Below are 23,196 nucleotides of genomic sequence, written 5' to 3' on the forward strand. Positions count from 1 at the left end.
GGTTGTACAGTGTACACTGACAAGGCCTCAAGACACGACACGAATTAACACGATTTTCAACGGTATGAAAGATTTGCACCGAAAATCTTCGTTGGGACACAATATACATACAATACACCATAAAATAAATACAGTTATAACGAAAATACAAATGGGAACAATTACTTAACTTCGATTTTGATGGAGAGCGTGGAGAGCAACGAATAAACGAACCCTCGCCAGCAAGACCGGAAACGGAAGTCCATATTGCATATTGTAACCAGCATGCCCCACAAAAGACTTGCATAACATAACCAGGTTATACAGCTTCCAAATTGGTAAGATATGTAAAGTGTGATCATCTGTTTGGCCTTCTCATCTCAGCCTATGGCATGTAATCCTCAGATTGCAGGTTCAAATCCCTTGTACTTGTGATTTGATCATCATTTACCGGTGTACTTACAATTCATCTGCAATGTACTGATGTTGCTGATACATTGTGTTGTACGTGCATGCTCCACTACTTGCCTTAGATTTCTGTTTCAAAAATGAGTAATTTTAATGAATTGCTTTTGGTGATGTTACTTGAAGTATTACAATTGGGCATGTATAAAAGGGAAATGGAAAGGTGGAAGACTGCTTGGTGTGTAATGGTGTCAGCTGCTGTTCATATTTCTGTGTAAGTTGGATTTTTGGCTCGAATGCTTCTCGTGCTCTGTTTAATCTTTCTTCTGCTCTTATTTCCTCCTTCTGTTTTACTTTTGTTTTGGTGCCGTCTGGCTTTACATTGGAGGTTGAGGAAGAGCTTTGTCATCAATTTTTTTTTTACAGTCAACTGAATCCCTCTCTCACACTTTATCTTTTGTCACACAGTCTTGTATGTCTGGTATGGGGACATTTTGTCTTTTAACGCACAGGTTGGAGGGCAGGGAACTAAACTGAGAAAGGGAAGACAAAAGTAGGTAAGAGGAGTGTGGCAGTAGCGAGGAACGGTAAATAAGGTAGGGAAGAGTTACAAAGAAAGGCAGGAAAACATTACTGAGCAGATTTTAATTAAAATCGTATGGCCTTATTCATCTTGGCTGCTTCCTACTTTTCAACCTAATGACAGGTTTGTACATACATTGCAATCATATGCAGAATCGTGCAGATAACTACGAATACAATCACGCAGCATTTTTGCGGTAAATACTGTTGCGAATCTCAACGTCGGCCCTTTTTCCCTTACCAAGGGGGGATTAATCCCCTTGTCTATGACTGACCGACGTGAGTCCTGAAGCTGCCCAGCTCCATCCTGGGGAGGCAGGTGAGCAACCTCGTTCGCGACCGCGGACAAGATGTTAATTGCCGAGTGGATTAGCAGCCGCGGCACGAACCGTTAGCAATACTACACCCGATCCTAAACGTTGGCCAAATCGTGCCACAGGTATTCAATGAGGGAAAAGACAAGGACGAACGGATGTGAAGAAGAAGAAGAAGGCAAAAGTAGGAAATAACAGGATTTATTACTACTAATTATGTACAAGTCAAAAGAAACCAAGGAGGAGGAAAGAAACGAAAATAAAGACAGAAGGAGAAGACACAGTGCAAATACTAGCTTACCTACACAAGCTTACTTATACCCCAGGACAAGACACACAAAACAGACGACAATCAGACTTACACAAATGGGGAATGAAGGCAGGAACGAATGGCTGGAAGGGGAGGAAGGTTCAGCTGCGCTTGCTCCCGCACGGGACGTCGGGCTCGACCTCGACGGCCACCGATGCCACCGCAATCAGGTTTCCGCGTAGCAGCGGGTCGAAGCTGCGTGTTGCAGGGGGGCTGGACTACGGTGGTCTCAAAGCTGCGGTTGGTTCAGCTGTGGTGGACTCAAAGCTGCGGTTGGTTCAGCTGCGGTGGACGGCTCACTCTCTCCCTTTCTCTGGACTCTCTCTCTGCAGTGGGGACTGATGCAATGGGTTTTATAACCCCACCCTCTTGAGCCATACCCACTCATTCTTGGTTGGTCGGCAAGGGCTTCCCTGGCTCCACCCTCTGATGACGAGGTGCGGGCCACGCCTGTAATGTAGCTCCTCCCCCTTCTTCTCCGAGGCTTGACCATGTGCGTAATGGAGTCTTGGGGTAAAGGTGGTGCCAATAACCCCACCCAAAGTTACTGGCACTTTGAAGATGCCATGGGGGCGGTGGAGGGATCTATCTTATTTCAATTCGGTGCAATGCAGTGTCAATTAATGGGCAACAGAGCCTTAAACTAACATAGAATAAGGAAATAACTATTTAGAAGGGTATATGATTTTCTACATGCATGCGGTGGATTAACTAAGGGGACGACCTATGATCTTTACACTTAAACGGAGGTATTTACAACGATCATGACAGTACTTACAATTGACAGAGGGTGATATTTACAACAATTCTCAAATCCGCAACACTGCACCCTCATTCCACCAGGCACGTCCCGGGCCTATAAAACTTTACTTAGTGTGACACGTAGGTGTAGTTCCCTCTATAATTAACCTGACCCTGAGTGTGACAGTTTTAAAACACAAATAAGTATGTCCCCCTGCTGCATTGCACCCTATCTAACAGATTCACGCCCACAGGATAACCGAATTGCGGAATGGTTCTCAAACTATACATGAACGGTGGGGAGCATTATTTACAAGTGACGCTGATTGTATTTACACTGCAATCCACGACCTGCGATTGTTCTTTCTGGGGGGGGGGGGGGGGGGGGGGGGGGAGACAAGACAGCCTACGCTGCATCGACGCACCAAGAAAGAGCACCAAAACGCACCAGAGTGCACAGTCACCACAGTTCAAATAAAACAAACAAACCCCCTGCTGGTGGTCTTGCTCTTCGGCTCCCTCTGCTGGCCGTTGTCATTCTTGATGTTGTCAACTTGTTGTTCTTGCTGGCGGCCTATTTGGAATAATAAAACAAAATGTGTCCACTTTTTATTTATGGCCCACAGGGGCCGACTAGGGGTGGTTCACCTGTGTGGCATAGGTGCCACTTCACCGAGGTCCGCAAGCAAGATCCTGGGCCATCGTGGCCGGTTCCAGCAGAGGGGCCATGCCCCAACCCGTGGGGTCCATGAGTGGTGCTCAGCCACAGACATGTGGTCCATAAGTGGTGCATCGATGCAGGCAGCTGGTTGCGGGGGTTCGGGCACACAATGGCGGACTCCCGCACGCTCCCCTCAGTGCCCAAAGAGCACGATCCATGGGTTGGGGAAGGAAGACAGAGACGACAGGTTAGCGAGGGGTAAGGTTACAAGGGTACACATTGTAGTGAAATTATACCAAGGTGAACCCAGGGATGCTCGCCACGAAAAAGGGGGGCCGTCTATAAGACCCGGGACACTCGGGGCGTGCGGACACTCCGGCGGGACTCACTGTGACATTATCCAGTAGTTGAATGGTATGTACGCCCCAAAGGCTGCGCTGCGCGAACCATTGTTATATCGAAGCTACCTTTGCTGTGCTTGAAATGCTCTGATTTAATGCCTATTGTTGCATGTATTGTTACAGGAGATATTATCGATCTAAATGATATTAAAGCCTACACTGAGGAAAGTCGTGTCTGCGCTTGATTTTCACGACATTTAATATCATTTATTTCGCCATGGCTGACCACAAGATGATCGTGGTTCCGATTCTCGGTGCCGACCCTCTGGCTGAAGGATCTGCATCGGAGTTTGCTCACTGGCTCAACACGCTGCAGAACTACTTCGCTGCTCACGAGACGGAGCCAACCGCTGAGATACGGCTGTCCGTCTTACAGTCCAAGGTCCATCACACTGTGTACAAGACCATTTCTCGATTTGTGACGTATGATACGGCCCTGGCCGAGCTGAAGCGCCTTTACATAAAGAAACGGAGCGCTGTGCACGGCCGGCATCAACTCTCTCAGCGACGGCAGCAACCGTCTGAATCGATCGATCGCTATGCGCAGGAGTTGCGCTATTTATTGGCAGATTGTGTGCAGGACGTCCGGACTCATGAGCAAGTTCAAGACGATTTGCTCCGAGATGCATTCATATCCGGAATTAGTTCTGGAGTCTTGCGGCTGCGTCTCTTGGAGGTCGCGGAGCTGACATTTACAGAGGCACTACGGCTGGCGCGCGTTTATGCAGATGCTCGACAACAATTGACCGCCTATGATAACCCACGAGTCGTGGCGGGGACCTCGCAACTCGCGCGACCCGAGAGGGCCATCGCCGAGGATACGGAGGAGGACCCAACCACCACGACGGCCGAGTCCCTGGGTGCTCCGGAAGCGGACTCCGCATCCGGCCTCACTGCAGCTGCCGCTGCCCGGCCACGGCTTGCCCGGTATGCAAAATGTTATTTTTGTGGCAACCGGCAGCATCCCCGGACTGAATGCCCGGCCCGAGAGGCGACCTGTCACCTCTGCTCCACTAAAGGCCATTTTGCAAAAGTCTGCAGAAAGGCCGCCCGGGGCACGCATTCCCGAGCGACCTTGAATGTGCTCATCGCTGAACCAATGGATCGAGCACCGGACGGGGCGCCTTGCACAGCTTTGATGAGCCGCCCTCCTCCTCGCGGGCCTCTGGCTTCTCGCCCGACCTTGGTGAGATACGTCGGGCCGCCGAAACAAATGGCGCAAACGCGACCGGTCACAAAGCATCTAACCTTGACTGGCGTGCAAACGCCTCCTTCAAACAAGCGACATGCGCCCACTTTGGAATTGCCTCTCGAGGTGCGGCAAACGCAGCACGTGACTCGAGCGCCATCTGATGACAGCTTTTGCGAATTACATGCTTCCCTTCTGGCATGTCCAGCTGCTGATGGCAGAATTCTTTCTCACGTGGCTCGAGCGCCATCTGGCGGTAGCTCTTGCGAATTACATGCACCCGCTTTGGCATATGACTCTGCAGATGGCAGAATTCTTTCTCACGTGGCTCGAGCGCCATCTGGCGGTAGCTCTTGCGAATTACATGCACCCGCTTTGGCATATGACTCTGCAGATGGCAGTGAACTTTCTCCCGTGGCTCGAGCGCCGTCTGGAGGCTTCTCTCACGACTACTCCACACCCACTCTGGCAAATGAAACTACCGAAGAGCCAACTGACTTCAATGCTCCTGCTGAGGCCCGAAGGATTGCAGCCGGCGTGGGATCCACCCGCGAGGCGCGATCTTCTCGCCCGGCCGGAACTATACCTGCCGGGTCTGCCGGCCTAGCGCAGGCCTTCATTCCGCTCATGGTCGCGGGCGTTGTTGCGCAAGCTTTAATTGATACGGGATCCACGGATAGTTTTATTGATCAGCGTCTCGTGCGACAACATGGGTGGCCGGTTCTCGGGACAACCCGCCGGATCTTCATGGCATCTCAGGGACTTCGGTTGAGCACAAAAGGGGCGTGTCGATTGAAACTTGTGATAAATGGGCGCACGTTCCCGGACGTGTATCTCATGGTATTACCGGCCTTATGCGCTGACGTTCTGTTAGGACTTGATTTCCTTAAGCGGCATGGTCGTTTAGAGATGGACTTCGGAGGGCCGGACACGCTCGCTGTGTGTGCCCTCGCTCAAATGGACATGGAGCCACTCTCACTGTTCCCCAACCTGACCACTGATTGTACCCCTGTGGCCATCAAATCGCGGCGCTACTCTCGCGCGGACGCGCAATTCATTGCGGAGGAAACGGCCCTGCTCTTGAAGGACGGTATCATAGAACACAGTAGGTCTCCGTGGAGGGCCCAAGTCTTAGTGGTGCGGAGTGAGGCTCACCGCAGGCGAATGATAATCGACTATTCGCAAACGATTAATCGCTTTACACAGCTGGATGCCTACCCATTACCGGGGATGGACGCCCTGGTACGCCAGGTGGCCCTGTATTCCGTTTATAGCACTCTCGATCTACGTAGTGCGTATCATCAAGTCCCCATCTCTAGGGCTGATCGCGTCTTTACGGCCTTTGAATCGGGTCAGCGGTTGTACCAGTTCACGAGACTTCCTTTTGGGGTAACGAACGGCGTCGCTTGTTTTCAGAGAGCTATGGATGACCTCGTTGCGAAGGAGCATTTGACGGATGTCTTTGTCTATCTGGACAATCTTACGGTTTGTGGGTACGACCAGGCGCATCACGACGCTAATCTAAAACGCTTCCTCGAGGTTGCGCGGAAATATCGCTTAACCATGAATGAGGCGAAGTGTCAATACTCTCTACGCACGGTAGACCTTCTGGGGTACACCGTGACCCATGGCTCCGTCTCTCCAGATAAGGAGCGTCTGCGCCCTTTGCTCGATATGGCTCCGCCTAGCGATCGGGCTTCGCTGAAACGCGCTCTAGGGCTGTTCGCCCACTACTCGAAGTGGGTGCAAAATTTCTCTGCTAAGCTCCGCCCCCTCGTGGCCTGCGACACTTTCCCCATGGGCCCGGCCGCCCTGGCGGCCTTCGAGGGCCTTAAAGTCGACATTGCTGGCGCCGCTGTCGCAACGATTGACGAGAGTGCCTCTTTCGTTTTGGAGAGTGATGCCTCGGACCATGCGATAGCGGCGACCCTCTCCCAAGGAGGCCGCCCTGTGGCTTTCTTCTCGCGGACTCTCACCTCCGCCGAGCGGAGGCATTCGTCCGTCGAAAAGGAAGCGTACGCGATCGTCGAATCTATTCGGCGATGGCGGCCGTATCTGCTTGGGCGGAGTTTCCAAATTATCACGGACCAACAGAGTGTTGCGTTTATGTACGACACCTTACATGCTCAGCGCATTAAGAATGAGAAAATCACCCGCTGGCGTATCGAACTCGCCGACTTCTGCTACACCATCAAATACCGCCCGGGGAAGGATAACCTGGTCGCTGACGCCTTATCGAGGCCGGCCACTTGCGCGGGGGTCGTAACTTTGGAGGGGCTGCGCACTTTGCACAGCACTATGTGTCATCCCGGGGTGACGCGCTTCGCGCATTTTGTGCGCGCGGGCAATCTGCCGTACTCGATGGAGGACATCCGCCGCATCTGCCGTGATTGCGCGGTCTGTGCGGAACTCAAACCGCGTTTTTATAGCCCTCCCCTGGGGACACTCGTTAGGGCTACTAGACCGTGGGAGCGCTTGGCGATGGACTTCAAAGGCCGCTGCCAATGTCGAGCAACTCTCGCTATCTGCTCACTATCGTCGATGAGTATTCCCGATTCCCCTTTGCTTACACGTGCGGGGATATGTCGGCTGCCACGGTTATTCGGTGCCTTCAGAATTTGTTTTCTATGTTCGGATATCCGGCCTACGTGCATACCGATCGGGGTGCGGTGTTCCTGTCCCAGGAGGTGAGGGGCTACTTGCTCCAAAATAATGTCGCTTCGAGCTACACCACCCCGTACCGGCCCCAAGCTAACGGACAGATCGAACGCTTTAATGGGATTATATGGCGGGCCGTCATGCTAAGCCTTCGGACCCTCGGCCGAGGCCTCGATAAATGGGCGTGGTCGCTGCCTGCCGCTCTAAACTCGATCCGGGCTCTCCTATGTACTGCCACCAACCAGACTCCTCACGAACGACTGTTCCACCACCCTAGAAGCTCTGGCAGTATCCAGTCTTTACCCAGCTGGCTCGCTGAACCGGGGCCCGCCTATCTCAAACGAGCGGTTCGCACTAGCAAGTACGACCCCCTTGTTGACAAGGTGCAGGTCCTCCAGGCTAATCCCGAGCATGCCCGCGTGTTAACGGCGGATGGCCGCGAGTCTACTGTCTCCGTTCGCCATCTCGCCCCATGTGGGGACGACGACAGGGATATCGACGAACCCGTCTACGAGTCTATGGACTCTATCGAAGCTTCCCCTATGGAACTACCACTGTTACTCCCGTCGTCCCCCGCTCCCGTGCCCGAAGGCGCAGGGGCGCCCCCTCCGACTCCGACCTCCGGCGGCTATTCCGACGCGGGGGACTCCGGGCTTGGGGACGCCGTGCCCGGTAGATTCCGAACACGAACTGGCAGGGAGGTTCGCCAGCCCGACCGCTACGGGTGGACTGACTGACGTGGATTGACGTGACCCTTTCATTTATTGCTGATGCTTGCCTGCGAACTGCCGAGCGGTAGTCTTGTTTTAACGACGGGGAGAATGTAGTGAAATTATACCAAGGTGAACCCAGGGATGCTCGCCACGAAAAAGGGGGGCCGTCTATAAGACCCGGGACACTCGGGGCGTGCGGACACTCCGGCGGGACTCACTGTGACATTATCCAGTAGTTGAATGGTATGTACGCCCCAAAGGCTGCGCTGCGCGAACCATTGTTATATCGAAGCTACCTTTGCTGTGCTTGAAATGCTCTGATTTAATGCCTATTGTTGCATGTATTGTTACAGGAGATATTATCGATCTAAATGATATTAAAGCCTACACTGAGGAAAGTCGTGTCTGCGCTTGATTTTCACGACACACATCAATAAAGGCAATGCAAGGTGCGGTGTGCCTGGAGACCGAGCGGAGAAAAGCTCGTCCCTATCGTACGTCACCCCACCCGTCACCTGTTCTACCCTTGCCCCTTACCCCCGTATTTATAACAATTTACACATTTACAAATCCGTCACTACCGTCACGTCTTCCCCATATCTCCCCTACTCCAAATTCGTTACAATCCCACTAATCCAAATTTGCCATCACCAATTCATCATCAATCCTCATAAGGAGGGAGAGATGGAACAACAACACAATGTCACACCCACGTCATGATGCGTCTCACATTCCAAACATTTGCACAAAAATAATAAAAACATGGCATGGTGTGGAGTTCTGTCACCTCAGGTGAGTGGATGTAGATGGTGCAAGGAGATTTCAATCCTAACTATCCTCTTAAATGACATTAACACACTTTACACTACCCGGGGTCTTTCCCTGCCAATCCATTGGCAATCTTACTCTATGCGGTTTTAAGAACCAAATTCCCATTGACCAAACTGTGGTGCTTCATCAATTTGGGGTCTCACTCCCCCGATTCAACTCCCTGTGCCTTCGCACAATTTCAGGACTGGGTCGTGTGGCTCTCCCAGCAGGTCTACCCACCTGCACACCTCCACCACTGCATTTGCCTCCGAGCTTACCTGCTCCTTACCTAACCTATCGAACTGGGGAAGGCCCTCTGGCACTCTCCCCACTCGGTGCCCTCTCTGGCACTGGGCTACCCAGATCCGTCCTCCGGATCCTCGGGCCCATCCACAACAACTACCGGCTCCCAGAGCCCACCTGCGGCCTCACCTGGCCGACATCCTAACAGTGGCGGAGTGCCCATTTAACTACACACACTAACAGGCCACACGCCCAGCCATTTCCACATCACTAATGCATCCATCCAAACACCATTCTTCCACCCTGCACTACAGATGCCAATATCCAACCACAATTTACCTACTCCCTCTACCTAACTCTTAAACTACCCTCCCCGGGTATTCGTGATGGGGTCCATCCTCCCCATACACACCTTCGCACCATCCACTCCACTCCACAGTTTCCACCATACTCACTCCACACCATCCATTCCATACTCCATATATTCCAGACCATACATTTCATTAAACCATGCTCACCTGTATTGGCACACCTGTGCAATCACCCCTACACCTGGTGCTTCCTGCACCCTCCTTCCTCCCAGGCTTCTTCAATCATTCAATACACTCACCCACAATTGTTCCTCATACACTGCTCCATACACTTCCACGCTCAATACAACTCACACTTTTCACAATACACTTCCGAATACACTTTTAATTCTCAAACACACGGCATCATCTGAGCTACCTCGTGCCCTGCTAAAACTCGCGCTTCCCCGTCTTCCCTTTAAACTAAGCACATCCCACGTCATTAACAACCATTCTAACCTCTCTATGTCCCCGACTACCTGTCCAATGTCGCTACTTACCTCTACCGTTACCTATGGTCATCTTCTCTAGATCCCTATCATTTTATCCGAACCCTCCCTTGGCTAGTTTTCACTGCCATAAACCCCATAAACCTATAGCTCATGTGCCCAGTTTTTGTGCGAGGGATGGCAGAGTTGCCATCCCACCACATCGGGCATCTTCCAGTATCAATTTTGCCATCCAATCTTCTGCAAATCAAAATTTGCCAATCCCTGCCAATCAGTTTACCAACCATCAATTTTGCTTTTCAAATTCACTACTGCTATCACCCTCACACGTCTACTCACTTGAGCCTCTCGGTGCATCAATTCATTATTAAAACTCGGCTTCGCAAAGCCGAGCAATGAATGCGGGTGGTTCGTTGCCGGCGGTTGGATCCGTCCGGCACTCGGTTCAGGGAAGGAGGTTTGCTCAGGCCGAGATCCCAAGGTCCACCTAGGCGCGGAGCCGTCCGGTCTCCCGCCCGATGGCCCGATCTCGCCCTGCCGGAACGCCTCAACCACAAGGGGTCGCCGTGTCGACCCTTCCTACCTGTCCTCGAACCGGGCCGCCCGCTCCGCTTAGCGGAGCACGGACGCGACCGTTCGGAGCGAGGCGAGGCGTGGATCGCGCACGGCGGTTCTTTCGAAACCACCATGGTTACGATCCCCGCTGGTTCCCGCTGCACACAAAGCCCGGCACGAACCGAGGGCTCGCTTCGGCTAAAAGTCGACCTAACCGCTGCTCCATTTAGCGTCGATTCTTCACTTGCATGCTCATTGCTCACACCACGCGTTCCGTTCCTTATTCGCACATCCAGGTGTCTCCATACACTCCGTCATTGCTCCTTCTCTTACACACACCCCAGGTACACTCATTACGCTCCCAGACTTCGTCACACCCTGACCACCACACACCTTGGCACACACTCGTCGTTCGCACACCTCATCAACACACCTCTTCGCGCCCACTCCTCGGTCACATCCTCTGTGACAACCACGGGTGTGCACTCATCGGCACACCCAATCACGTGCTTCACTACCAACTCAAGTGTGCATTCCCACACGCGCTCGACCATTCCAGGTGTGCATCCTTTCATTCCAGGTGTACATTCTCTCTCACCTGCTACAACCAACTCGTTCTCGGTGTCACTCTTACTACCACATTCTGTCGCGCATTCACCCTCACTCTCGACAGCGCACTCTGTTATCATGCACCCGTCTGTTACACACCTTTCTCGCGCATTCTCTTGCGCACACTCTCCCGTTACGCCCTCCGTAACACTCACCACAGGTGTGCACTCTTCCGCTACATCCCCTGTAACACTCCCCATCCCGCGCTTCCATGTGCCCTCCCGCACACGCGCTACGACCAACTCACTCTCGACAGCACACTCACTCCTCGGTGCGCACTTTTTCCTCACACACCCCATAGTCGGACATCCTCGCACACCTCCTCCTTCACACTCTGTATCTGTCGCACACCTTACCAGCGGCCTCTCACGAACACCCGGGTCTACACCAACACCCCCCAAGCCCCCTGAATCTCTCCTCACACCATATACATTTCCGAGTATATCGCCACTCACCTCGGCACCTCGTCTTCACTCCTCCTCCGCCACCTGCAAACTCTTTCTGTTTCGTGTGTCTCTTTCTGTGTCGCCTTCAACCCCACGATTACCACAGTGTTCTTCTCCACTTGCTCCCCTAATTCCTTTTGTCCCACCGTCAGCTGCTCTACTCCCCTCGTCAGATCCTCTATTCCCCCCTGTAACCTAACCGTACTATTTCTCACCTCTTTCTCCATACGCTCCTCACCCCACTTTACCTCCTTGCGTACCCCCGCGACTTCCTCGCCCACACCTCGTTTGATCTCCTCCCCCATTTCTCCCATCTCTTTGGTGGATGCTGCCCTCATCTGTTCCAAATCATTCCTCTGGGCATCCAATTTGGTTTCTAACCCGATTTTCACCTCCTCTATCTGATCTCCCATTTGTTTAATTTCCCGGGCGGATTGCTCCCCTATTTCCCTCAATTTGCCTTCCATGGTGTTTTCTAACCCCATTAACCCATTCTTCACCTCTTTCATCCCGTTGTCTAACCCCTCAAATTTGTTGTCTAAACCCTCAAATTTATTGTCTAACCCCTCAAATTTATTGTCTAAACCCTCAGTTTGATTTCCCATATTACTTAACCCGGCTCTCAATTGCTCACTGGTACTCCTCGCTTCGTCCCTCATTGCTCCCATTTGGCCTCCCATATCCGTTTTTAATCCCCCTATTTGATTTTTTAATCGCTCCCCCATTCTGTTTTCCAATCCTACAATTTGGTTTCCCAGCCCCCTGTTGCTTTCCCTCTCCTCATCCACCTTAGCCATGAAGGCCTGCATTTGCAGCATGAATAGGCTCCAGTCCATTGGCGGCGCTGCTACGGTCACGGGCGCGGCGACATTTTCTGCCACTGCAACCTCGTGTGTGAGGGCACCATCTTGCGTACCTGATACCCCCGCAACCACATCCTCATTTCTCTCCTCCTCCATTATTACTCCCACCTCCTCCATTATTACTCCCACCTCCTCCATGGGGTCCTGGGTCGCTTCCACCCCTCCTAACTCTCCCACCGGCACCCGGTCGCCTTGACCATCCACGGCACGATTTTAAATTTAGGATATAAAATAAAATTTTGTACCACTCGTAATTTTGAGTGCGTTAAGCGCACTTCGGGTCCGTATCTCGCTCCTGACACCAATTGTTGCGGCCAATAGCACAATTGGTGTCCAAAATTTGGGCTAAATAAATTTAGTCCCAGGTTCGAATCCCACTCCTGACACCAATTGTTGCGAATCTCAACGTCAGCCCTTTTTCCCTTACCAAGGGGGGATTAATCCCCTTGTCTATGACTGACTGACGTGAGTCCTGAAGCTGCCCAGCTCCCTCCTGGGGAGGCAGGTGAGCAACCTCGTTCGCGACCGCGGACAAGATGTTAATTGCCGAGCAGATTAGCAGCCGCGGCACGAACCGCTAGCAATACTACACCCGATCCTAAACGTTGGCCAAATCGTGCCACAGGTATTCAATGAGGGAAAAGACAAGGACGAATTGATGTGAAGAAGAAGAAGAAGAAGGCAAAAGTAGGAAATAACAGGATTTATTGCTACTAATTATGTACAAGTCAAAAGAAACCAAGGAAGAGGAAAGAAACGAAAATAAAGACAGAAGGAGAAGACACAGTGCAAATACTAGCTTACCTACACAAGCTTACTTATACCCCAGGACAAGACACACAAAACAGACGACAATCAGACTTACACAAATGGGGAATGAAGGCAGGAACGAATGGCTGGAATAGTCAGGTTCACTTTGTCAATAAATTATATTTCGTTCAAAATCATGGTAGATTAGCAAACCTATACATTTTTGGAAAGGTTATAGCATAAGGAAACTAAAAATCAATGTTTACATTTGGAGAGATACCTGTATGGCGGCCATTTTGGATTTTCAAAATGGCAACTGTAAAATACATATTTTGTTATATTTCTGCCTCTAATTACCCTAAAAACTTTTAAAAATATACTAAACCTATATTTTCAGCGACAAGGAATCCAATGAAAGTATCAAATTAGTGCTATGGGGAATGGTAAGACACGAATCAAAGGTTTTGAATTGCAAAATACTGTCTTTATATTCGCGATAAGTTGCATAATCAAATACATGTTATCATTTTGTACAGGCAGTTAATAACATCAAAACGTGTCACAATAATTCATGTCACCAAACATACACAGGCAGTCAGCAAAATCATATATACACATGCAGTCAGTATAACTTCACATCTACACAGGCAGTCAATGACAAAATATACACAGGCAGTCAATAAGATAGATCATCAAACATACACGATTACAGAATATGCCATTTAGAGTTCGTCATCACTGTCCTGTGTGTCGTATCCGACAATATAGTCCGCATCGTTTTCACAGTCCGTTCCACACAAGCAAAGGTCAGTCAAATTGATTGGCAATTCGAATTGGTCGAATGGTCGATCGAATCGAATTCGATGAATCGAATCGAATCGATCGAATTGGTCGAATGGTCGAATGGTCGATCGAAGCGATTGGTTGAATGGTCGAATTGGTCGAATGGAATTGGTCGATTGGTCGAATCGAATTGGTCGGAATTGGCAAATGTAAACATTGATTTTCAGATTTTCCATGTAATAACGTTTCCAAAAATGTATAGGTTTGCTAATCTACCATGATTTTGAACGACAAAACATAGTGAACCTGACTAAATGTTCCCCCTTCTTCTCCGAGGCTTGACCACGTGCGTAATGGAGTCTTGGGGTAAAGGTGGTGCCAATAACCCCACCCAAAGTTACTGGCACTTCGAAGATGCCATGGGGGCGTCGGAGGGATCTATCTTATTTCAATTCGGTGCAATGCAGTGTCAATTAATGGGCAACAGAGCCTTAAACTAACATAGAATAAGGAAATAACTATTTAGAAGGGTATATGATTTTCTACATGCATGCGGTGGATTAACTAAGGGGACGACCTATGATCTTTACACTTAAACGGAGGTATTTACAACGATCATGACACTACTTACAATTGACAGAGGGTGATATTTACAACAATTCTCAAAACCGCAACAATACACTATGCCGTGTGTGTATGAGGCTGACATGATACAGCTTCCACCCTTGTATCCCTTTCTGCAAATTAATATTTGGGCACCGTGGTTGTTGTTGTTTGTTGTTGTTCGTCCCCTTTTTGAAGCAATGTTTTACGGCCGGATGCCCTTCCTGCCGCCAACCCTGTTTGTCGCCTTTTACGACAAACAGGGAATTACCAGTGAACTGGTACTCAATTAGCCGACCTCGGAAGGATGACAAGCTGAGTCAACCCCCCTGGCGTTAATTCAGCGATCGACCGGGATTCGAACCCAGGATCCTAGGATCCTAAGCTGGCACCCTACCCGCTAAGCCAACACCAGGCTTTCATTTCAACAATATTGATAGATAAAGCTGATATAATATAACAAATATCATGAAACATTTACATTTTGTAGTCAATTGTATAATTTAAATGAACATCAATGCAAATTTCGCATGTGGAAAAAGTAAGTACACCCTTAGTGTATAGGTGGTTTTGCCCCCTTTGGCAGAAACAACCTCAAGCAGGCGTTTCTTATAACTGTCTACTAGTCTCTGACATCGACTGGGAGAAATGTTTGCCGACTCCTCCATGCAGAATTATTTCAGCTGTGCGATGTTTGAGGGGTTTCTTGCATGCACAGCTCGTTTCAAATCCCCCGACAACATCTCGATGGGATTTAGATCCGGGCTTTGACTTAGCCATTCCAGAACCCTCCATTTCTTTCTTTTCAGCCATTTCTTGGTGGATTTACTGGTATGTTTTGGGTCATTGTCATGTTGCAAGGTCCACCTTCGGTTGAGCGTCAACTTTCCGACAGATGGCCTCACATTATCCTCATGCACCCTCTGGTACATTGAAGAATTCATGGTGGATTCTATGATTGTGAGCTGCCCAGGCCCTGATGCAGCAAAGCTGCCCCAAACCATAATATTTCCACCACCATGCTTTACAGTTGGTATCAGGTTCTTGTGGTCAAATGCTGTCTTTGGTTTTTGCCAAACATGTCTTCTGGTACTGTGGCCAAATAGCTCTACCTTTGACTCATCTGTCCAGAGCACATTGTTCCAGAGTGCTGGTCTTTGTCTAGGTGTTCATTGGCAAACTTTAGTCTTGCCCTGATGTTCTTTCTGGACAGCAAAGGTTTCCTCCTGGCACACCTCCCATGTAGATCAAATGTGTGCAGCCTCTTTCTAATGGTAGGCTCCTGCACTTTGACATCAACAGTGGCAAGAGCTACCTGTAGGTCCCGTGGTGACATTCTGGGGTTCTTAGAGACTTCTTTCAGCATCTTGCGGTCTGCTCTTGGGCTGAACTTGTTGGGGCGGCCTGGCCTGAACAAGTTGGCAGTTGTTTGGAATCTTCTCCTCTTGTAGATGATCTTCCGGACAGTCGAATGATTGATTTCAAATTGTTTGGAGATCTTTTTAAATCCCTTCCCAGACTCCTAGGCATCTATAACCTTCTTTCTGAAGGCCTCAGAGATCTCTTTTGATCTCGGCATGGTGACGCCGCACACTTCAACAACAAAGAGCAAGCGAAACTAAATGTCTGAGGTTTAAATAAGACAGGATCCTCCACGATCCTCTCTAACGATGTTCTCATCATTTGCACCTGAGCTGGTGCACCTGATTCTAATTTTAGGTGTTTGAAGTAGTGATAAATGTAGGGGTGTACCTACTTTTTCAACATGCAAAATTTGCATTCATGTTTATTTAAATTATACAATGGACTACAAAATGTAAATGTTTCATGATATTTGTTATCTTATATCACCTTTATCTTTCAATATTGTTGAAATGAAGATCAAATAGCTGTATGTTGAAATATGTTGAAAAAGTCAAAAGTTTACGTGGGGTGTACTTACTTTTTCACGTGACTGTATCTCCGCACTCCCTTTCCATCCTATCTCTTTTTCTTCTCTCAATGTTGGCAGCTATGCTATACTCGTGTATCTAGTTGTAGAGCCCCATTCTCTGCATAGGCAAGGCCTTGTATCATAGAATATGCCTGTCTTTTAGAGGGGATGTTAAGCGTGCTCTCCTGTGTTTGCCTGAAATTTTAAAGCTTTTTCATCCCATTTATACTCCATTATGGGCATTGAACAACTCGTGGTGTTGCTGTGTTTGAAATGATTCTGCATTTGGGCCTGTATGCTGGAATAATAAAGCATGCACAACTTTTGCTAAGTAATGATTGTAGAAAGTTGCTCTTACTGATATCACTTTGCTTTCTTGTACGTGCCTTTGTGGTGGATATTAGCAAGTGTCATTGCACGAAAAGCTAGCACGTGCCTTTTTCCTCTTGCTGGTCCCCAGCCAACATTCTTGAAACACTGCGCAATGATGGGAATGTTCTGATCGCTGTGGACACTGCTGGCCGAGTGCTCGAGTTAGCTCAACTACTTGACCAAATATGGCGCACAAAGGATGCAGGCCTTGCCGCCTATTCTCTTGCCTTGCTCAACAATGTGAGCTACAACGTGGTGGAGTTTTCGAAGTCACTGGTGCGTGTACACAGATGTGATTGTAATGATTGCCTGTGTTTTCGTGGAAATTTCCTTTTGTTGAACTCTGCTGATTTTCAAACTTTTAGTAGATAGAAACATATTGCATTCATTTTCTTTAAAGTTGCCATTATAAGTAAAGTTTGTGCATTGAATTACGAGAGGCTATTCATTTTTCTCCTAGGTTGAGTGGATGAGTGACAAATTGATGCGCTGTTTTGAGGATAAGCGGAACAATCCATTCCAGTTCCGGCACCTCTCATTGTGCCATAGCCTTGCTGACCTTGCCAAAGTGCCTAGCCCCAAGGTGGTGCTCTGCAGCCAGCCCGACCTAGAGTGTGGTTTCTCAAGGGAACTTTTCATCCAGTGGGCACCACACAGCCGCAACTGTGTCATTTTCACGTGTCGCACGTCGCCTGGAACTCTGGCTCGCAAGCTCATCGACAACCCCACACTACGCCGCGTGCCACTTGAGGTAAATCCATCTTGGTATTCGATCTGCATGCAGTAAAATTGTGAAGATGCCACTTTGATGTTGTGGAGTATGAATGGTAAACTTCCTTTTGAAATGCTACATGCTTTATCATCATCTTTTTCATCATCCCAGAGTCGCTTAGTGATAGGGTTAGCTCAACCTCACACCTCACAGCCACGAAACACGAAATTAAAAACACCTCACAGCCACGAAACACGAAATTAAAAACACCTCACAGCCACGAAACACGAAATTAAAAGCGACTCGCAGCCACAAAATTAAAAACACCTCACAGCCACGAAATTAAAAACAACTCTCAGCCACGAAATTAAAAACAACTCACAGCCACAAAATTAAAAACAACTCAGCCACGAAATTAAAAACAACTCACAGCCACAAAATTAAAAACACCTCACAGCCACAAAATTAAAAACAACTCTCAGCCACGAAATTAAAAACAACTCTCAGCCACGAAATTAAAAACAACTCTCAGCCACAAAATTAAAAACAACTCAGCCACGAAATTAAAAACAACTCACAGCCACAAAATTAAAAACACCTCACAGCCACAAAATTAAAAACACCTCACAGCCACAAAATTAAAAACACCTCACCACCATGAAATTAAAAACACCTCACCACCACGAAGTTGAAAACTCACAGCCACAAAATTAAAAACACCTCACAGCCACGTAAAAAAACACCACAGCCACGAAATTAAAAACACCTCACATCCACGAAACACGAAATTAAAAACACCTCACAGCCACGAAATTAAAAACACCTCACCACCACATCATTTAAAAACATCTCATCACCACATCATTTAAAAACACCTCACCACCACATAATTCAAAATACCTCACCACCACGTGATTCAAAACCACCACCACGTTCTTAAAAACACTTCACAACCACGGAAACAAAAGTTTCAGGGAGTAGATCAGTGACAACAGACACTTTTTTTTTTTTTTTTTTTGGCTACAGAGTCGAGGCTCATGAAAGAGCTAACATTTATCAAACAAACAAATCAATCAAACAAGCAAACAAAGTATATAAAAAGGGGAGCGGTCGACAAGATGGGGAGAGAAGGGGAGGAAGCACACAAACACAACATTTGAGAGCAGGGACATCAGGAGATGTGTGGGAGGGAGAGGTCCTGGGGGGAGGCAGGAGAGGTATAAAACGCAAGGACTTCCAGGAAAGACGTCGGCACCTCAAAAAAGTGGATTTGGGGTGAAATTAGCGGGGGTAGAAAAGATCAAGGTTTTGGATTGGGAAGATAAGAGATGGTGGTGAACAGCCGTTTTAAAGACCTGGAGGGAGGAGTGGGATTGAAGAGAGTGAGGGAGTTTGTTCTAGAGGCAGGAGAAAAGAGGAATGAAGCAGTGAAGGTGAGCAGAGAGTCTTGATTTTGGCAGTTTAACCATAAGAGGGTTGCAGGCAGATCTTGTGCGACCTGTAGGAATATTTGGGGGACAGAGCCCAGAGAGAGCTGGGGGAGCAAGGCCGGAGAGGAGTCGGTAGAAGACGGAAAGACCACCAACCTGCCTGCGGTGAGTAAGTGAAAGGCCCTCGGAGATAGCGTCATCGCGGGAGATTCCAATGATTCTGAACGCTTTGGTTTCAACAGCGTGAAGACGAGCTAGGTGTGAGGCAGGAGCACCAGCCCAGAGGGGAGAGCAGTACTCCATTGAGCTGAGGATGAAAGCCTTGTATGTGGTGAGGAGCTCAGGTGTGCCAAGGAAGGACTTCGCACGACGGAGGATGCCCAGTCAGCGACTGGCTTTGGAGGCCAGCTTGGAAATGTGGTTTTCCCAGGAAAGATCATGGCAGATAGTGAGACCCAAAAGCTTGAGTGACAGAACTTCTTGGAGAGGATTATTCAGAAAGTAGATGGGAGGGTTGTCCAGTCGGTCTTTTCAGAGAGACATCGTAAGAGTGTGAGATTTGTCAGGATTGAAAGACATGTTCCACTTGTTTGCCCAGTCTGTGATTTTGTCCAGGTCTGCAGAGAGTGAGGAGGCTGCAGACTGCCGATCTGAGGGATGAGGAATGGAGCGGTAGAGAGTGGAGTCATCAGCAAAGAGATAGAGAGGATTTTCAAGAGAGTCAGAGAGATCATTGATGAAGACCAGAAAAAGCACAGGGCCCAGAACAGTGCCTTGGGGAACTCCAGCCTGAACAGGAAGAGGAGATGAGAGAAACCCATTCAGGGCCACACGTTGACTACGACTAGAGAGGAAGTCCGCCAGCCATGCGTGGAGATTTCCATGGGTACCAAAGGAGGAGAGTTTGGTGAGCAGAGTGGGGTGCCAGACCATATCGAAGGCACGTGATATGTCGAGGGAGACGGCTCTAATTTCCTGTTTGGCATTGAGGACCTCCATCCATTGTTGAGACAGCAGAAGCAGCATGTCCAGAGTAGAGTGACCTGGTCTGAAACCAAATTGATGATCAGAGATCAAGCCATTAGAGAAGAGGAAAGATTTCATATCCGAAGCAATGATGGATTCCATGACTTTAGATGGTCATGGCAAAGCTGAGCCGTACGGGGAATTGGAGCCTTTTGAACTCGAATGGCAGATCAGATGGTATGATTGGTATCCCTGGAATGAAGACCTGTTCCCCGCTATAGTTTCCCGTAAGTATGTTGGCCTCAATTACTTGAGGCATCAACTTTTTGATGGCCAGTCGTGTGCCGTTGCACAGTTTTGGAGGATCGATATTTCTGGGGAGCATGATTGGAGCACCTTCCTTTAGAATTTAGATGGAGTATGTGGGGAGGCACACCCGGAGGCTGTAGCGAATTTAAGATCTCTACCGGGTAATGGACAGTCTCGCGGTCGTTTTGGATTGAGTCGACAGATCCGTAAGTTCTTAGATCCCCAGGAATAGTCTGCAGAAGATCCAAATTGATTTTGTCCACTGCATCGTTCTTTGGGGCTAGAATTGCCCTTTCACAGAGCCAGGAGTGATTTCGGTAGTTGGCGGGGATGTTGGGGAAGACGTTCGCCTTGAGTTCGTCAGCCGTGGTGACATTGTTGCCACATGGTACGATGTCCAGTCCATCTTCATGGCACGTCTCCAAATCTCCGTTTCCGATCTGTAACAGCTTCGCTGAAAAGGCACCTGCGGCTACATCTCCATGAAGGGTGACACGCATGTTTGTGCTGAGTTTCAACTTCGCCACTTTTGACCATAGAGGAGATGCCTTCTGTCTCTGACTTCTGTCTTCTGTCTGACTTCTGTCTGCCTTGTGTCTTCTGTCTTCTTCTGTCTTCTTCTGGATCTTCTGTCTCTCGCTGTCTGGCCCTCGCCAGACGTTGTTGATTGGCGTTTAGACGTGCCTCTGTCTCATCTTCTGTCTCTTGCTGTCTGAATCTAGAGACATGTTCTTGATTGGCTTGTCGATGGTGAAAAGTATCTTCATCGGTTTCATGGAGTCTCCGATCCGCGATTTTCCTTGCTCGGGAGGTTGAACGCGACAAATTTCTTTTCTTCGGTGCCATTGCCTTTATCACAGTCAGTCTTCCAGTCACTCACTCGTAGACAAATTCAATTATTTTCACTTTTACGTTTACACGTGGTAAAAAACGACGCAAACGCAAGATTGCAACTCTGCGTCGTGTCATGGGCGTGGCCAATGTGGCCTCATGCTCCCAGGTGATTGGCTAACTTGAGCTCGAGCGAGCCATAATGCGCTACGTTATGGCAAAAAATATGGATCTAAAGATGAAAGAAAAAAAAACCTTTGTGGTGTGAATGGCAATGTTCCTCGCTGAAATGTGAAAAAACGCAATCGCTTTTCGCTCTGAATTACGTGCGAACGTGTAACTGTGAGTTTATGGCGGCAAGGATGGAACATCACGTGATCGCTCTGAGCGAATCAGCGCGCTGCTCTGCCACCGGCTCAGATTCCGTGTATAATATTCCTCGTTGAAATGCGCTGAGGTAAATATGAATAAAAAATATGGATCTCGTCAAATATTTTTCGGTAGGCCATGTCCTTCCCAGGCTCAATGGCCATGTCTATGCCAAATATCAAGCACGTGAGCCTCTCCGTTTAGGAGTCTATCGGTAACATTACACACACACACAAACTGTGTTTCATATATATATAGATATGTATAAGTATATATGTATATATGTATGTGTATATCAACCTCCAAGGGATTGCATGAATGAAAACTGGGTGTTTGGATATGTTTTTGAAGATCATTTACACTAACAGGCTTACCGTTAGTCAACCTGCGTTCAGGTCGTTCAGCTTTGGGATCTTGATTCCGCCATTTTGTTCTCTCAACTCAAGTATACCTTGCCTCAGAACAGGTAGTTTTCTGTACAAGAATGCTTCACATCTATGAATGGTAATATAGGTGATCTTCATACATACGAATCACTGTATTCCTGTATACTTCCCGATGCTTAGAAACGCCAGTGTTTTTAAATTTGAATTTGAATTTTTTTTTAAAATTTGCTAAGAAACGCCAAATTTTTTTTTTTTTCACTGCGCAATTTACCTCAGCAGCAGTTCTGACGACTAAAAAGTGTTCATTTGTCTAATTCGGACATTGTGGGACACTTCTGGCGTGGGTAGGATCGGGGGTGGGGGGGGAGAGGGAGAACTCGAGAGGGTTGGTGAGAGGGGAGGGGAGGGCCGTGGGGGTAGAAAGTGGAGTGGGGGAGATACCTGATTTTGGGGGTGGGTTTGTGAGGTGCTTGGGAGTGTTGGGGGTCAAAGTGCAAAAATGGAGGAATGGTCGCACTTGATGCCAATTGAGAGCCCGAATTGAGTCTTCGCACATGCACACACACACACACACACACACACACACACACACACACACACACACACACCACACACACGTAATACAAGTTGTCACAGCATATCGCATCAGTCAGCCAACCCTCATGTATGGGGAATACAGTGCAGATGGGAAGAGGGAAATTCTGCCATTATTGCTTACTTGATAAATATATGGTATCGTTTTTTAACCAACAGGTTTCAGAACCCGAAGCCTCCCCTCTCCCGCTCCCATATCCTCTCCTTCCCTCCCCTCCCTCCCCTTCCCCCCCCTTCCCTACCCTTTCACCTCTTACCCCTCCTTTTTCCTCCCTTCCCCTTAACCTAACATGCCCTTCCCCTCTCCTTCCCCTCCACTATCCTCCTCCACCCTGTTCCTGTTCCCCCCATTCCTTTCCCCTCCCGTTTCCCTCCCCTCCTCCTCCACGTTTCCCTTCCCTCCCCTATCCTCTCCCTCCCCCCTCTCTATCATCTCCCCTTCCTCTGTCATCCTCAATCCCCTTCCCCCTCTCCCACCCTCCCCTCATTCCCTCCCACCCTCCCCTCATTCTCTCCCACCCTCCCCTCATTCTCTCCCACCCTCCCCTCATTCTCTCCCGCCCTCCCCTCATTCTCTCCCACCCTCTTCTCATTTCCTCCCACCCTCCCTTCATTCCCTCTCCCTCTCCCCTATAATCCCTCCCTTTCACTTTCCCCCCACCCCTTCCCTATCCTCCCTCCCCTCATCTCACTCACTCATCTCCCTTTTCCTCTCCCCGTTCTCCCCTCCCCCCTTTCCACTCCACATTCTCCTCCTCCCCAATCCTCCCCATCCTCCACCACTCCCTCCCCGCCTCCTTCCCCCCTATCCTCCCTCCTACACCTCCCCTAATCCCCTCCCACTATCCCGTCCTTTCCCTTCTCGCTCTCCTCCCCTTCT

At 49.0% G+C, this 23,196-nt stretch overlaps 1 protein-coding gene across 4 annotated transcripts in view; it reads left to right on the plus strand.

Moving 5' to 3' along the window:
• Positions 1 to 23,196, plus strand: part of CPSF2 (cleavage and polyadenylation specific factor 2) — a gene marked incomplete at its 3' end in the record, with an annotated part of 109,573 nt that overhangs the window by 35,993 nt on the left and 50,384 nt on the right. For all 4 annotated transcript variants that reach the window (XM_078786838.1, XM_078786837.1, XM_078786836.1 and 1 more), the window contains 2 exon segments: positions 16,808 to 16,995; positions 17,180 to 17,470. In XM_078786838.1, the coding sequence (XP_078642964.1) occupies positions 16,808 to 16,995; positions 17,180 to 17,470 (479 nt within the window).

This window comes from Myxine glutinosa, chromosome 11 (assembly GCF_964187855.1).
Source record: "Myxine glutinosa chromosome 11, kmMyxGlut1.1, whole genome shotgun sequence".
NCBI lineage: Eukaryota > Metazoa > Chordata > Myxini > Myxiniformes > Myxinidae > Myxine > Myxine glutinosa.